The sequence below is a fragment of the Bufo bufo genome, chromosome 9 (genome assembly GCF_905171765.1).
Source record: "Bufo bufo chromosome 9, aBufBuf1.1, whole genome shotgun sequence".
In the NCBI taxonomy this organism is placed as follows: domain Eukaryota; kingdom Metazoa; phylum Chordata; class Amphibia; order Anura; family Bufonidae; genus Bufo; species Bufo bufo.
This window is the reverse complement of record NC_053397.1, coordinates 213,137,434-213,154,717: the sequence shown is the minus strand read 5'-3', so window position 1 is coordinate 213,154,717 and position 17,284 is coordinate 213,137,434. Positions and strand designations below refer to the sequence as shown.

General features: G+C 43.9%; 1 protein-coding gene across 2 annotated transcripts in view; it reads right to left on the bottom strand.

Annotated features, from left to right (window-relative positions):
* Positions 1 to 1,766: 1,766 nt before the first annotated feature.
* Positions 1,767 to 17,284, bottom strand: part of LRRIQ3 (leucine rich repeats and IQ motif containing 3) — a 36,512-nt gene continuing 20,994 nt past the window's right edge. For both annotated transcript variants that reach the window (XM_040408340.1, XM_040408341.1), the window contains 3 exons: positions 8,298 to 8,427; positions 5,725 to 6,430; positions 1,767 to 2,031 (listed from right to left, as the gene is read on the bottom strand). In XM_040408340.1, the coding sequence (XP_040264274.1) occupies positions 1,827 to 2,031; positions 5,725 to 6,430; positions 8,298 to 8,427 (1,041 nt within the window). In that variant the 3' untranslated portion in view covers positions 1,767 to 1,826. The remainder of the gene's footprint in view (positions 2,032 to 5,724; positions 6,431 to 8,297; positions 8,428 to 17,284) is intronic.

Genomic DNA, 17,284 nt, shown 5'->3' with positions numbered 1-17,284 from the left:
CAGAAAATGCACCGTTTGTCATCTGCGTCCGTGATCCGTGTTTCCAGTCCGTCAAAAAAAAATGACCTGTCCAATTTTTTTCACGGACAACAGTTCGCGGACCGATTCAAGTCAATGGGTCCGTGAAAAAACACGGAGGCACACAAGATTGTCATCCGCATCCGTGATCCGTGTCCGTTTTTTTCCTATCATTTTCAAGGCAAACTTGACTTAGATTTCTTTTTCACTTTTCTTGTCTGGTGATCCTCCAAAAATCAAGGAAGACACACGGAAAAAACGGAACCCACGTTTTGCGGACCGTGAAAAAATACTGTCGTGTGCATGAGGCCTATATGATATTATTTTGTGGTGCAAACATACAGAAGAGCAATTTGTGGCATTTTTCGGATGCTCTGAAATAAAGGGCTTCCCAACAGCAACGACATGAAGATCAGAGATCATCGCCGACCTCCACGAGGGACACAGACAGATGAAAGGATGTCTCAAGGGGGCACATACTTCTACCTTGTAGTACAACGCTTAACCACTCGGCACCAGTCGAGTCCCATCTGTGTCATATTGAAACCCGATCCACTCGGTGCACCCTCGTTTCTCCCGCTTCCTCTGCCAGCCCCTCCCTCTCCAACTTGATTGACAGGGTCAGGCGAGATGACTCTGCAGGAACCTGGCCCTGTCAATCAAGGAGTGGGAGGGAATGGCAGAGAAAGTGGGAGGAGCAAGGGTGCACCGAGTGGCTTGGACCCACCTTCAGTGCACTTAACTGCTCATTTGCATATTGATGAAGTAAGGGATCTCTAAGTGAAAGGTATGGTCAGGTTCTGCTGAGCTAGCCCTGCGAGGCATTGCGCTCCTTTTTCCTGATAACAGGCTCGCTATAATTTGATTGAGTAAAGCCACATTAAAGGAAGGGCCGCCTAATTCATAGGGAAAACGGTGCAGGCTCCACACATGATGATGACATCATGTGTGACATCATCACATGAGGAGACTGGTAGTCCATGTGTCAGGGGAACTGAATAAACTCAAGAAGGATTGTGGGACAAAGAGGCACCCGAGGATAGCTCATCAATATCTGTAGCCTGGACAGACCCTTGAAGCAGGGATGTATCTACCCTTTCCGCTGCCTTAGGCGAAAAAACTGAAATAAATCCCCCCCCCCATGCCGAATTCTCAACCTTACCCCTTCCCTCCAGCCTAAGGCCTCTTGCACACGAAATTGCAGGCCGCAATGCATGAACACTGAACACCCACCGAGGGGGCAGCCGCAGCGGATCGCAAAAAAGATAGGACATGTTCTATCTTTTTGCGGAACGGAAGTACGGGACGAAACCCCATGGAAGCACGCCGTAGTGCTTCCGTAGGGTTCCGTGCTTCCGTTCCGCATCTCCGGATTTGTGGACCCAATGAAGTGAATGGGTCCGCATCCATGATGCGGAATCCGCGATACGGCCACGGAACACACATGTTCGTGTGTAATAAGCCTAACTGTTAAAAATCGAAAACCCCTTTAAGAGAGGAGGTGACGGTTCGCTAGTTGTGTTTGCTTCTCAAGTTTTACTTCAATTCAGCCATTTGATGAAAGTCAAACATTTCTATAATAACGGGGCGCTCGGAGGCTCGTCTGTTCTTCACTATGAAAGTAATAAAATATAATCCAGAGACACGTGTAGTGCATTTGGTTAATGGAGACCCAGAGCGATTTCAATCTGTTTGCTATTAAAAAAAAATACAAAAAAATACAAACAGCAACAAAAAAAACAGATTTTATATGAAAATAACGCCTCTTCTATTGTGGCTTTTTGTCGTGCCGAATCTCTACAATTATGTTAAGTGCAGCCATGTTTTAGTTGAGTCCCCTTGGAAACCGGCTGTATCACGGGCACTTTAGACATAGGTTCTGCTGTGACGCGTTGACCCTTCATGGTGGCGACATGCGCTCGGGCTTCATGTAACCTGTCATTAGCTTTCTGCAGAACAAGAGACCCCAGCGTAACCTTTTGGAAAGCGCTTTCAATCTGGAGCGCCAGCTGCCTGCAAATAAAGGAGAATGAAAATAATACAACCTTTGTCTACACATTCAGAGACTAAATTGGGTTTAGATTTGGACCTTGTACCTGAAGGCCTCGGGCGGGTTGGGGTCGTGTCTCACCGAATGTTCGTTTACAACATCTATTATATGTAATATTAGGCTGGAATTAAAGAGCTTGTCCCCTTAAAGGGAACCTGTCACCAGTTTTATGGTGTCCTAACTAAGGGCAACATAAATAAGTGACTGATTCTCTTAGCACAATGCTGGGTCACTTTCTTTAATTGACCCAATCAATCTGCCAACATCTTGTATTGAAAAGCTCCAGCTGATAATGATGAGTCCTGAATATTCATGAGCTCCTGACTCTCCCCGCCCACCTGCTGCTGATTGACAGTTATTTTCCATATAAATCAGCAGCAGGTGGGCAGGGGAGTGGCTATAGCTCTGAATTTAAAAAAACGCTGGACTCACTGACATCACGCTGGACTCAAATCAGCTCATTAGCATGCGGCATGTGGCATCTTTGTGTGTATATTATAAGATAACCATCTGTCACACCAGTAAGTGAATACATCTAAGGCACTTTTTAGTAGTTAATGATTGTATATAATTAGTTAGATTATAATCAAATATCCACATGACAGGTTCCCTTTAAATCAAATTACTCACCTGTCCCGGATCTGTCGCTGCACACTGCCCCAATCCCCTCTTTGCCCTGGATCCTCTGAGGGCTCGTGCACACGACGGTTGGTGTTTTGCGGTCAGCAAATTGCAGATCCGTGCATTTTGCGGAACAGAATGGCCGGTCTCTAATAGAACAGTTCTTTTCTTGTCCGTAAAGCGGACAATAATAGGAAATAATTAAATTTTTTTGCGGAACTGTCAAGCAGACACGGAATACACACAGAGTCATTTCGTTTTTTTGCGGCCCTATTGAAGCGCATAGTTCCTCATACAGGCCAAAAAAAAAAAACGGAAAGGACACGGACAAAAAATTAATTTGTGTACATGAGCTCTGACAGGTTTTCATGGCTACCTGAGTTTTTAAACCTGCATCTGACAGCCTGAGTATTCAGGAAATTCATAGTCCCTGCTGCCAGTCTTTTTTTTATACACTACATCAACTCTGCTGAATCCAACTCTGCTACATTGCCACTTATACCACTAAATCAGCTCTGTTGCATCGGTCTGCTACACTGGCACTTCCACTACATGAGCTCTGCTGCATTAGGTCTGCTACACTGGCCCTATCACTGCATCAACTCTGCTGCATCAGTTCTGCTACACTTGCCCTTTCACTACACCAACTTTGCTGTATTCAACACTGATACATTGGCGCTGCCACTTCATAAGCTCTGATGCATCATTTCTGCTACACTGGCACTAAATCAGCTCTACTGCATCCAACTCTGCTACATTGGCCTTTCCAAGATATAAAATCTTCTGCATCTAACACTGCTATGTTGGCTCTTCTACTACATCTGCTGTATCCAACTTTGTTACATTTGCCCTGACACTACCTCAGCTCTGCTGCATCCAAATCGACTACATTGGTGACGCACCTAGTTCAACTCTGCTGCACCAAATTCTGCTACATTGGCCCTGCCACTACATCAGATGTGTTGCATCCAACTCTGTGATATTGGCAATGTCACTACATCAGCTCTACTGAATCCAAATCTGCTTCATTAGCCCTGTTACCACATCAACTCTGCTGCCTTCAACCCTGCTACATTGGCTCTACATAAGCTCTTCCACACCAATTATCCTTCAACCTTGCTTCACTAAATCACACAGCCCAAAATCCGTTTTGCACTACTACAGCTGTCCTTCGACTCCTACTTCATTGCTGCGCATCCACAGCTCACCAACAGTACTACCACTCCACCACTGATGCATCTGTATTTTCGCTCAGCTGCAGCAGAGTCACTTATTCATGACACTCTAGATCTGCTCATCTGAACTGGTGGCTTACCGGATCCACCTCTGCAGGTGAGACATGACAAGGCGGTCCTCTTTTTTACAATCTCTTTCATGATAGGAGGGCTCCTCAAAAATAGGCTGGTCACAAGCGGATCTACTATACTGAGACCCAAAGCAATCGGCTGTAATCTGCAGCACAATGGTTCCATTCTCCCGCAGCGCCACCACAGGCAAAATGAAGCTTTCCATGGTGCCCAATGAAAACAGTGGGATGTCTGGAGGACTTGTGGGATCCTCCAGCGAGATGCTCTGGAGGAGGAGTTTAGCTTAATTGAAAGAGATTCCAAACTAAACTATCCCCCCTAAATGTATTCAGTGTTCCTGAGTTATGTCTAATTCTGAAAAAACTGGGTGACAACCAACATGGCTGTGACTAGACGTCACACAGAGGTGGTCACCTACATCTCCTGGGCTTTGAAAAGATACACCATGATAAATCCAGACTATCAGCTTGTGCACTAGGGGACTATCAGAGTCAGGGCAACTCCTAGACCAGATGTTCTGTAATGGTGCAGTTTTTTGTCCATGTCGTATGGTAGCAGTTTTCATTATGGCGTCCTCAAGATGTGTGGACATTACTGTACCTTTGTGTACAACGAATTAAAATCTCAGCCACCACTGGACTTAATTGATACCATCCCCTACACCAGTTGACACAAGCTACTCTTTGCTCTTCGGGCTTCAAGCCTACAGTGATACATCTGGCACCATTGTGCTGAGCTCTCGGTCTACATTAGCTATGCCATGTCTGAAAGTGTGCAAATGAAAGAAGAAAAGATGCTCCCCGATTCACCCGATGAGGTTCTCGTTCCTGCTCCTTCCGATGGACAAGAAGTGTGACATCCCATCTGTAGTCACGTGTACCGCTGTACCCATCCACTGGCCTCAGTGGTGATATTTGCCCATGTGGCACATGACCATTAAGCCTCTGTGGTCACATGCCTCTTGGAGACACGTCACCGATGAGGCCAGTGAATGGCTTGCAGTAGTATACGTTACCATAGACGGGACTTCAACCTTCTGGTCCATTGGGGAGGAAGAAGAACAGGGGCCTTGGTGATGGAATGAAGCAGCGGAGAATAAGTGGGTGGCCTTTCTTTCGTTCATTTACGCACTTTCAGGGTCATGACTAAAATTGGTTTGGGGGTTGGAGAACACCTTTAAGGTTTCTCAAAGCATCTCACACATACGGATGTAGCAGAATGTGATTTGTTTAAGCTCCAGAGCACCCAATGCAAAATTTGTAAAACGCCACCTTTGTCATAATGGCCAGCTGGAGATATGGACCCGGTAGATCACTTACAGATTTGGCTTAGAGCGGAGCCCACGAGACTGCAAGTTCTTCATGGAATTGGATGGAGTCAGGGGCATTGGGCATGCACTGGTCCTGTAAGAGGCTGGGAACTGGCACATAACGCAACTCAAAGCCAGAGCAGCATGATGCAGGGGAAGAGCAGCAGCTAAAAGCAGGACATCAGGCACTTCTGTAGTGAGCCAACATATTGTGACACCCGTCTCTGGACAAGCCTGCCCATAGGCAGTACAGCTGTTTGTTGCCTTTGAGATGTCTCAACATCAGGGACTCAATGTGACTGCCACGTCATCATCCCCTGAAGATCTGTACTTTTCTACTTTTTCTAGTTTGCAACGACCATGTTTTCCTCAAAGCGCAACCCAGCACGGTAAGGAGGATTCATAAATCAGGTTCTTACCTATCTTCCTGGAAACATCTTGTGAATTCCTTTTGCCTTTCATGATCTTCTTTCAAAGCTTGCACAAGTCTGACTTTCTCCTGCATCTTCTCCTGGCTTCGGATCATTCGATCATGTCTCTCTAAGGTCTTTGAGACAGACAAGTGGTGGATATTAAACTCTTTGGCCAGTAGGTATTCTGACCTCTTTGCATTCTTTTGCTTGCAGAACAGTCTGTGCCTGTGTTTGACTTTCTCGATAAAGTTAGCATCGTCCAAGAAGTTGCCTTGCACTTGTCGTTGTAGAGTCTGAGAGTCCATCTCCTCTTGGTCTGTGGTCTCTTTTATTTTGCCTCCTAAAAACTCTTCGATGTTATACTTTGCTTGTTTTCTGTCAGCTTGCATCTTCATCACCAGATTCCTTTTTTTCATTTGAGTGTCAAAATTCTCACGATTTTCATAAGCTTTGTCTACGGCGCACAAGGGTAACAGATTAATTAAATGTCTGCCGTCTCTGGTTCGTCTCACGTGAGGCCGATCTTTTAGATTTGCCGCTTCTCTCTTTGCCTGCATAGCCCAGTGGATTTGCTCAATGGAACATCGGATGTCTTCTGCGGAGTTTTCGTTGGATATCAGAACATCTTTTGATCGGTCTGACTCATAGAAGATGGATTTTGTTCCCAAAAGACCAATTTCGGAATCACTTTTTTGTTGTAGCTTAGAGTGGTCTAAGAAGAAAAATAAAAAATAAATGGTGTGAAAGTTTTTGTGCATCAACTTAAATTTTTTTTTTTACATATCAGTAATTATAAGTCAGAACAATGCTGTTCTAACACCTCTCCCGAGGCAGTTTAATCGCACCTAATAACTTCAGTCACACAAATTGCAATAAACACCTTACCTTCATGAGGCCCGTGACCTTGTCTTGTTTATAATGAACAGATTATGCTAACTGAAACATGAGTCTTCAGTACTTAATGCTGGAGATTTCTTGTACAAGTCATTCTAATTGAGAAATTGAGTAGAATGACAAGTAAAATATCTTCAAAAGAAAATGCAATCCAGTTGCCCTGACTTATTACTATTACTATTCATTAGTCATCCGACTGGCTTTTTCAGTTAGAATGACTTGTACAAGAAATCTCTGGCTTTAAATACTGGTAACTCATGTTTAAGTCAGCATCATTTGTTCATCATAAACAACACAAGGTCCCCTGCCTTCCATGTTTTGTTTTGGGGCCCAGGAACCTCAGGCTAAGCCTCTGTTCATTATCAGCTATCATATTATTTCTGCACGACAATCATTTTATATACAAATCATGTCCTAGAAGAGTCTACAAACCGTACAAATTCAAGTAAAAAAACATGGAATTTCAATTTTATTTATTTATTTTAATTGCAATTTGCATGAATGAAGCTATTAGGTGTAATTAAACTGCCACAGCAGAGGTGTTGGAACAGCATTGTAAGTGTTTGCGTTGTATATAATAAGTAGATTATACGGACTGAAGCAGGAGTCATTGGCATTTAATTCTGGAGATTTCTTGTACAAGTTATTCTAATTCAGATGACTAATGAAAAGTAAAAGTAATAAGTCAGGGCAACTGGACTTGTATTTTCTCTTGAAGATATTTTGCTAGTCATTTGACTGACTTTCTCAGTAAGAATGACTCACACAAGAAATCTCCGGCATTAAGTACTGGTGACTCATGTTTCAGTCAGTATAATCTGTTCATCATAAACAAGATGAGGTCATGGGCCTTGTGGAGGTTAGATGTTGACTGAAGTTATTAGGTGTGATAAAACTTCCTCGGGAGAGGTGTTAGAACAGCATTGTAAGTGCTCGCGTTGTTTATAATAAACAGATTATGCTGACTGAAGCATGAAACACCAGTATTTAATGCTGGCGATTTCTTGTACGAGTCATTCTAATTGAGAAAGCCAGACTAGCTAAATGTCTTAAAAAGAAAATACAAGTTCAGTTGCTCTGATTAAGGCCTCATGCAAACGAACAGATTTTCTTTCTGTGTCCGTTCCATTTTCTTGCGTATATGGAACCATTCATTTTAATGGGTCCGCAAAAAAAACTGAAGTTACTCTGTTTGCTTTCCGTTTCCGTATGTCCATATTTCCATTCCGCAAAAAGATAGAACATGTCCTATTATTTTCCACATTACGGACAAGGATAGTACTGTTCTATAAGGGGCCAGCTGATCCGTTCCACAAAATACATAATGCACACTGACGTCATCCGTGTGTTTGGCGGATCTGTTTTTTACGGACCGCAAAATACACATGGTTGTGTGCATGAGGCCTACTACTGATATACTGTGAACTGGATGAATGAGAGCCTTCACAGACATGTGCCCGTTTACATGTTTTGTTTTGGGGCCCAGGAACCTCAGGCTAAGCCTTGGTTCATTATCATCTACCATATTATTTCTGCACGACAATCATTTTATATACAAATCATGTCCTAGAATAGTCTACAAACTGTACAAATACAATTAAAATACATGGAAATGCAATTTTATTTATTTATCTATTTTTATTTCCTTTCAAACTGCATAATCGTATGAAACCAGAAGCCCTCACCTTGTTTGAAAGCTGTAAATTTGCCGTCCTTGGCTCTTTTTCCTCCCTGTAAACCCTCTGTTGTAGGAGGAGGTGGTGGTTGCTGATTTTGGTTCTGCAGATCATAAACAATTTCTGCTTCGGGCAAAGCCTGATCATAAAAGTGACACTCGGGTTTAATTGTGGAAACGTCATGTTAAATGGTCTTTTCTGATACAATAAATGCTCGGCTTTGTTAATGTCATATTGCTTTATACCCAATATGACTTACAGTATGTTTGGTTACAAGGACGTGAGTCCAGTGCCCGGAGCAAGATTAATGCTGCTTAACTAGCCACTGGCATTAACATCAGAATAAAGGTAAATACTGATGAGCGAAAATATACAAATCTACAAATTATAATTCATCACAGTCATTCACACAGCGCTGGGAAGTTACTGAAGGTTAGATATATATAAATGGTGTCTACATTACTAAAATGTTATAATATTAATGTTCATAAAATTACATTAAATTAAATTACATTAAAATTACATTACTTATCCTGTACTGATCCTGAGTTACATCCTGTATTATACTCCAGAGCTGCACTCACTATTCTGCTGGTGGAGTCACTGTGTACATACATTACATTACTTATCCTGTACTGATCCTGAGTTACATCCTGTATTATACTCAAGAGCTGCACTCACTATTCTGCTGGTGCAGTCACTGTGTACATACATTACATATCCTGTACTGATCCTCAGTTACATCCTGTATTACACTCCAGAGCTGCACTCACTATTCTGCTGGTGCAGTCACTGTGTACATACATTACTTATCCTGTACTGATCCTGAGTTACATCCTGTATTATACCCCAGAGCTGCACTCACTATTCTGCTGGTGGAGTCACCGCGTACGTACTGTGACAGGACCAGGGGGAAAGTGGTGGAAGGAGTCTACATTTCACCTAGGTTCCTGTCCTATACGTTCTAAAAAGCAGCCAGGGAATTGACAGCAAGGAAAACTAGGTTTTCTCTTTGCAAGGGTTTTGTTAAAAACCTGGTTAGAAGGGCCTGGCTGCTTGGAGCAGGGAGAGTTGGGTGGGTCCCTGCTCCAATTAGCCACTCCAGGTATTCAGTGTAACTGTGGCTAATCACCTTGGAACCTGAGTGTGCTATAAAAGGGCAAACAGCTCACTAGCTGATCTCTCTGCTCCTGGGAAGAACCCTTATGTGTGAGTAAAAACAACTTGATGGAGCTGGGCACAAGGCTCAGTTTCATGTAGTTAGGGACTACTGCCTGTTTAGAAGTAGTGGCCAGACGGCCAGGTATTTCATTTGTTTTGAACTGTTTTGTTTAATTCTTTTTCTGCAAAAGTCAATAAAACTGGCTGAGGCCAGTTGCACCGTACTTGCTTGGACTGGACTGTGTTTTATGTGCCTATAGCGCCCGTCTATCCCAGGAGACGGCGGTCCCGTGAGCTAATCCCGCTACATATGGTGGAGGCTGCGCTGGCACAAAAATCCAGCAAGTTTTATGTCCTGGGTTAAGTCTGCTGTTCTGAAAAAAACAAACAGTGCAGATATGGAGGAAGTGCTGAAACAGCTGATCCAGGCTAACATACAGCTCCAAAAGGCGAATGCTAACCAGCAGGAAACCAATCGGTTGTTCATGGAGACTACGCAAGCTGGTTTCAGAGAACAGCAATCGCTTAATAAAAGTCTGGTGGAGCAGATAGCGGTGCTGGCTGAAAGGCCCCATGTCCAGGAGGAATCCATCTCTGTGGGGAGGAGAGTGCAAGCTTCCCTTCAAAAAATGGTAGCAGGGGATGATGTGGAGACCTACCTCACCATTTTTGAAAGAGCCGCTGAAAGAGAGAAACTCCCAGCCGAACAGTGGGTAGACACCCTTGCTCCTTTCCTAAGTGGGGAGCCACAGAAAGCCTACTATGATTTGAGTGAGCAGGATGCCAGACAGTACCCAAAACTGAAAGCAGAAATTCTCGCTCGCTTGGGTGTAACATCTGCGGTCAGAGCCCAGCGAGTGCACAACTGGACTTTCCAATTGGATAAACCAGCGAGGTCGCAAATGTATGATCTTTTTCACCTGGCTAAAAAATGGCTACAGCCAGAGGTATCTACAGCCACTCAGGTGGTGGAAAGAGTGGTCCTGGACCGGTTTGTTTGTGCTCTACCAGTTCGGATACAGCGCTGTGTGGGACAAGCGGACCCCAGGGATGTGGATCAGCTCGTCGCCCTAGTGGAGCGGTATCTGAACACCGAGGAGTATCTCCAAGACCTCTCTCCTACTTGGCCGGCCCCAGGGAGCCAGAAGTCTACTGATCGCGGTAAGACTGTTCCTAATCTAAAGGGGGCGAGGGAGGGCCGTAAAGTAGGAACTGAGACCGACCTATTAGCCAGACCTCTTAAGCCAGTTAGCCCTAGACAGCCTTGGGCGTTCAAAAACATTGTTTGCTGGCGATGTCAAGGACTGGGCCACGTGGCTGCCAACTGTCCTTTGGCTGAGCCTATGGAGTGTGACAGTGGGTAGAGGAGGTCATTGTTTGCGGGACCTGCCTACTCTGCCTTGCCGACCCCAGATATGGAGCGACAAACTTGCAGCTTGGTGATTGAAGGACACTCAGTTCAAGCTCTGTTGGACTCTGGTAGTCTAGTGACTCTTGTGCATGGCAGCCTGGTGGACACTAGGAAGCTGCAAAAGAGACAGATGGGGGTCATCTGCATACATGGGGATACAAAAGAGTACCCCACTGCTATAGTCTCTTTTGAAACCCCGTGCGGGAAAGTAACCCATGAAGTGGGGGTTGTAAACAGTCTGTTGCATACTGTCATTGTGGGGTGTGATTTTCCTCTGTTTTGGAAAATGTGGAATATGCTTGATAAGTGTTTAAGTGGGTCTGCTGTAGATCCCATTCCCCTGGCTGAGACTGAAAATGTGCAAACAGTAGGGGTGACCCAGAGTGAAACCGAGAATTTTCCCTTAGCAGTGCTTGCAGGTGATACTGATGATGTCCCGGAAATTGGTCTCCCTGACTTGCCAGTCTCCAATGATAACTTTGGGACAGCTCAACTCAGGGACCCAACATTAACCCACGCATGGCAAAGTGTGAAAGTAGTCAATGGGGTACCTCAAGATACTGGGGTAGAGAAAATATTTCCCCATTTTTCTATAGAGAATGAACTCTTATATAGAGTTGATGAGCAAAATGGGCAGGTTGTGGAGCAACTTGTGGTCCCAAAATCGCATCGCCAAAAGGTGATGGATCTAGCCCATTCACATGTGCTAGGAGGGCACTTGGCCTATGAAAAAACCAAAGACCGGATTTTGCAGAGGTTTTATTGGCCCGGGGTACATAAAGAGATAAAAGAATACTGTGATTCATGCCCAGAGTGTCAATTACACAACCCGGTAGCGACGTTTAGGAGTCCGTTAGTACCACTCCCGATTATTGAAACTCCCTTTGAGAGGATTGCAATGGATTTGGTGGGACCTCTTGTTAAGTCTGCCAGAGGTCACCAATACATTTTGGTTGTCCTTGATTATGCTACCCGCTATCCTGAAGCAATACCTCTAAGGAAAACCTCTGCAAAAGTGATAGCCAAGGAGTTGTTCCAGATGTTTACTAGAGTGGGCATACCTAAAGAAGTACTCACTGACCAGGGGACGCCCTTTATGTCAAAGGTTACAAAAGAGTTGTGTAAACTGTTGAAAATAACTCACTTGCGTACCTCAGTTTATCATCCCCAAACGGATGGATTAGTTGAAAGGTTCAACAAAACCTTAAAAGGGATGCTCAGAAAAGTGGTGGCACAGGATGGGAAAGACTGGGATTGTCTTTTACCATATCTTATGTTTTCTGTACGGGAGGTGCCTCAAGCATCTACCGGATTTTCTCCGTTCGAGCTAGTGTATGGTCGGCACCCTCGGGGTCTTTTGGATATTGCCAAAGAGACCTGGGAGAGTGAGGCTACACCCTACAAAAGTGTGATTGAACACTTGTCCCAAATGCAGGAAAGAATTGGAAAAGTAATGCCCATTGTAAAAGAACACTTGCTGCAGGCCCAGGAGAGTCAGTCCCGGGTTTACAACAGGTCGGCTAAAGTAAGAAACTTCAACCCTGGGGATAGGGTATTAATCCTTGTCCCCACAGTAGAAAGTAAATTTTTGGCCAAATGGCAAGGACCTTATGAAATAGTTGAGAAGGTCGGAGAGGTGAATTACCGGGTTCACCAACCAGGTAGACGTAAGCCCTACCAAATTTATCATGTGAACCTAATCAAACCCTGGAAGGACCGAGAGGTGTTAGCAGCTTACAGCAGTGGGAAAAAGGAATGTAGCTTTGAGATACCAGAGGTAAAAATTGCAGACACTTTGTCAGGATCTCAAACCCAAGAGGCAAAGGAGTTTGTAATAAAAAATAAAGATGTATTTTCTGAGCTACCTGGTCGAACAGATATAATTGAACATGATATTGTAACCGAACCAGGGGTCAGAGTCAACCAAAAGCCTTATAGAATACCTGAGGCTAGACGTAAAGCTGTCTCCCAAGAAGTCCAAACAATGCTTCAGTTAGGGGTTATAGAGGAGTCCCATAGTGACTGGTCTAGTCCTATAGTCTTGGTTCCCAAACCTGATGGCACCATACGTTTCTGTAATGACTTCAGGAAACTGAACACTGTCTCAAAGTTTGATGCTTACCCAATGCCTCGAGTGGATGAGCTGATTGATAGGCTTGGTAATGCTAGGTTCTTTACCACATTAGATCTTACAAAAGGTTACTGGCAAGTACCGTTGACTGAGGGGGCCAAAGAAAAAACTGCTTTTAGTGTCCCTGATGGCCATTTTCAGTATGTAGTCCTTCCCTTTGGTTTGCATGGGGCCCCGGCCACATTTCAGAGGATGATGGACAAAATTTTAAGACCACATCGTAGATACGCAGCTGCCTATTTAGATGATGTGATAATCCATAGCACGGATTGGGAAAGTCATCTACCCAGGGTAGAAGCCGTCCTGAATTCTATTAGGGAAGCAGGGTTAACAGCGAATCCAAAAAAATGTGCCATTGGGCAAGAAGAGGCAAAGTACTTGGGCTACATGATTGGGCGAGGAGTTATAAAACCTCAAATAAACAAAGTGGAAGCCATCCAGAGCTGGCCAAGGCCTTTGAACAAAAAACAAGTCAGAGCATTCCTAGGTTTAACTGGTTATTATAGGCGTTTTATTGAAAATTTTGCCAGCATTGCGAGCCCTTTAACAGACCTTACAAAAGGGAAGGATTCAACCATGGTCAAATGGACCACGGAAGCGGAACAGGCCTTTCAGAACCTGAAGCAGGCTCTATGTGCCCACCCAGTGTTAGTCACACCAGATTTTAAAAAGGAGTTCATTGTGCAAACAGATGCCTCGGATGTTGGTATAGGGGCTGTGTTGTCGCAAGTAAGGGCTGGGGAAGAGCATCCTGTAGTATACCTGAGTAAAAAGTTAAATGAACATGAAAAGAAATACTCCATTGTAGAAAAGGAGTGTTTGGCAGTAAAGTGGGCCATAGAAGCTCTCAGGTATTATTTGGTAGGGAGAACATTCAAACTGGTAACTGACCATGCCCCCCTTAAATGGATGTGCCAAAACCGTGAGAAAAACAGGCGAGTGACCCGATGGTTCATGTCTCTTCAAGATTATAGTTTTACAGTTGAACATAGGCCCGGGCGTCAGCTTGGAAACGCAGATGCCCTGTCCAGGATGTACTGTTTAAGGGCACAGAGTGTTCCTACCCCAAGGTCGAAACAGGGGGGGAGGATATGTGACAGGACCAGGGGGAAAGTGGTGGAAGGAGTCTACATTTCACCTAGGTTCCTGTCCTATACGTTCTAAAAAGCAGCCAGGGAATTGACAGCAAGGAAAACTAGGTTTTCTCTTTGCAAGGGTTTTGTTAAAAACCTGGTTAGAAGGGCCTGGCTGCTTGGAGCAGGGAGAGTTGGGTGGGTCCCTGCTCCAATTAGCCACTCCAGGTATTCAGTGTAACTGTGGCTAATCACCTTGGAACCTGAGTGTGCTATAAAAGGGCAAACAGCTCACTAGCTGATCTCTCTGCTCCTGGGAAGAACCCTTATGTGTGAGTAAAAACAACAGTGTGTTTTGTTGATGGAGCTGGGCACAAGGCTCAGTTTCATGTAGTTAGGGACTACTACCTGTCTAGAAGTAGTGGCCAGACGGCCAGGTATTTCATTTGTTTTGAACTGTTTTGTTTAATTCTTTTTCTGCAAAAGTCAATAAAACTGGCTGAGGCCAGTTGCACCATACTTGCTTGGACTGGACTGTGTTTTATGTGCCTATAGCGCCCGTCTATCCCAGGAGACGGCGGTCCCGTGAGCTAATCCCGCTACAGTACATACATTACATTACTTATCCTGTACTGATCCTGAGTTACATCCTGTATTATACCCCAGAGCTGCACTCACTATTCTGCTGGTGGAGTCACTGTGTACATACATTACTTATCCTGTACTGATCCTGAGTTACATCCTCTATTATACTCCAGAGCTGTACTCACTATTCTGCTGGTGCAGTCACTGTGTACATACATTACATTACTTATCCTGTACTGATCCTAAGTTACATCCTGTATTATACTCCAGAGCTGCACTCACTATTCTGCTGGTGCAGTCACTGTGTACATACATTACTTATCCTATACTGATCCTGAGTTACATCCTGTATAATACTCCAGAGCTGTACTCACTATTCTGCTGGTGGAGTCACTGTGTACATACATTACTTATCCTGTACTGATCCTCAGTTACATCCTGTATTATACTCTAGAGCTGCACTCACTATTCTGCTGCTGCAGTCACTGTGTACATACATTACATTACTTATCCTGTACTGATCCTGAGTTACATCCTGTATTATACTCCAGAGCTGCACTCACTATTCTGCTGCTGCAGTCACTGTGTACATACATTACATTACTTATCCTGTACTGATCCTGAGTTACATCCTGTATCATTCGTTTTTTGTTTTGTTTTTTGCTAGACAAGTTGTACTTTCTAATGGAGCCATTTTATATTGCAAACAATGTAGTGGGAAGCTGGAAGAAAATTCCAAATGGTGTAGAATACGAAAAAAAATGCAATTACGACACAGTTTTATGGGTTTGGTATATACGGCATTACCTATGTTACCTTAATTCTCCGGGTCAGTACGATTGCAGTGATACCACATTAATATAGTTTTTTTTTATGATTTAATACTTAAACACATAAAAATAAAAACTCTGAAAAAACAGTTTTTTTTCCCTTGCATACGCAAATTCCGACCCCCATAACCTTTTTATGGTTATGTCTACTGAACTGTGTGAGGGCTCATTTTTTTGCAGGATGGGCTGCAGTTTTTATTGATACCATTTTTGAGTGTGTTTTTGACTTTTTGATCATTTTTTATTCTTTTTTTTTTAAGAGGTAAAGTGAAGAAAAAATGAAGAATGGGCCATTACAATTTTTTTCTGTTACAGCGTTCAACGCATGGGATACATACATTTATATTTTAATAGTTTGGACATTTTGGGATGTAGCGGTACTAATGATATTTATTATTTTATTTATTTATCTTTATTTATATTATAAGGAAAGGGGAGTGATTTGAATCTATTTTTTTTTATATTTTTTTATATTTAAAAAAACTTTTTTTATTACTTTTTCACTTATATCAAGTTCCCTCGGGTGACTCGAACATGCGATCGTTAGATCGCTTGTCCTATAAACTGCAGTGGGTCACCATTACAGCCTATAGTGCATTCAATAGGTTCCTATGGAGCCCAGCCACATAGGACCTATTGATGTGGTAGCCTTGCATCCTTCAGAGGGTCTGAGGCTATCCGACAGCCACACTGGAGAGCTGTCTGGGCACTTCCAGGGAAAAGCCCCTCTGACGTTGTTGTCACAATTGACCATGGCATCTGAGTAGTTAAATGTATGTGTCACGCTGGGTAGGATACAAGATACCATAGACACACAGAAAACCACAAAACAAGCGTCTAGGCCAGAAGCTGGGGATAAAGGTCACCTCCTGACAAATCCCTACCAGCTCTCCCTGGACTTCTGTGCCCACGTTCAGACCCTAAAGGTGGGAATCAACGTGCCCCCGTGCCTAAGACTGAAGATTCCCTAAAATCCCTAAGATGGTGGAAAGGGGGAAAGAGACAGCCTGCTTCCTAAGGACCTGGAGGGGGCAGGTGTCTCTCTAACAGCCTAGACAGAACACAAAAAGAAAACAAAACCAACTTATCTTGTAGCTGAGCAGAAACAGCAAATCCTTCCTTCCTCAGAGCAAGATAGAAGCTGTAACCCGCACAGGACACTGGGAATGGGCGTAATTTAAACTCATACAAACGACCCCACCCAGTGCACCTGAACGGAGGCGGATACAGCTCAACTCCAAACTCAAAATAAAAAACTACACACGTGCTGCTAACCTGGTAGACCTCCGCACATAACCTGAGCAGGGCATGACAGTATGTGATTGGAGTTATCTCTGATCACAGACATTAGGTCCAGGTGTCTGCTGTGTAAAACAGAAGAAACCCGGGGCCCAAAAGACAGCATCTTGGTAGTCAAAACCTTGGAGGGCGCTACCAATTTGAGCTCCATATATGCTGCATTGTCAGGACCAATTGATTCCTTGGCCTCGAAAGAGAAATCGCTTAATGTACAGGACATGGATCTTTTTCCCATGTCAATATTTAGACAGATGGCGCGCACCCAAGGCAGGGGGAGCAGTTATGGGAGAACATTTCCAGATATGCAGAGGACGGCATTAATTTCTGGGTTTTACTGTACAAAGCAGAATTTATGACTCCTACTCTCATCATCATTTTATTGTCTATAGATTGAGCGCAGGATCCGCTCCGCCGAGCACAATGAGTATTTAAACTTAAGCTGATAAATCCAAGAGGCTTAAATGGCTTCCGTCGAATGAATTCTGCATCTTAAGCCATTCACTGCT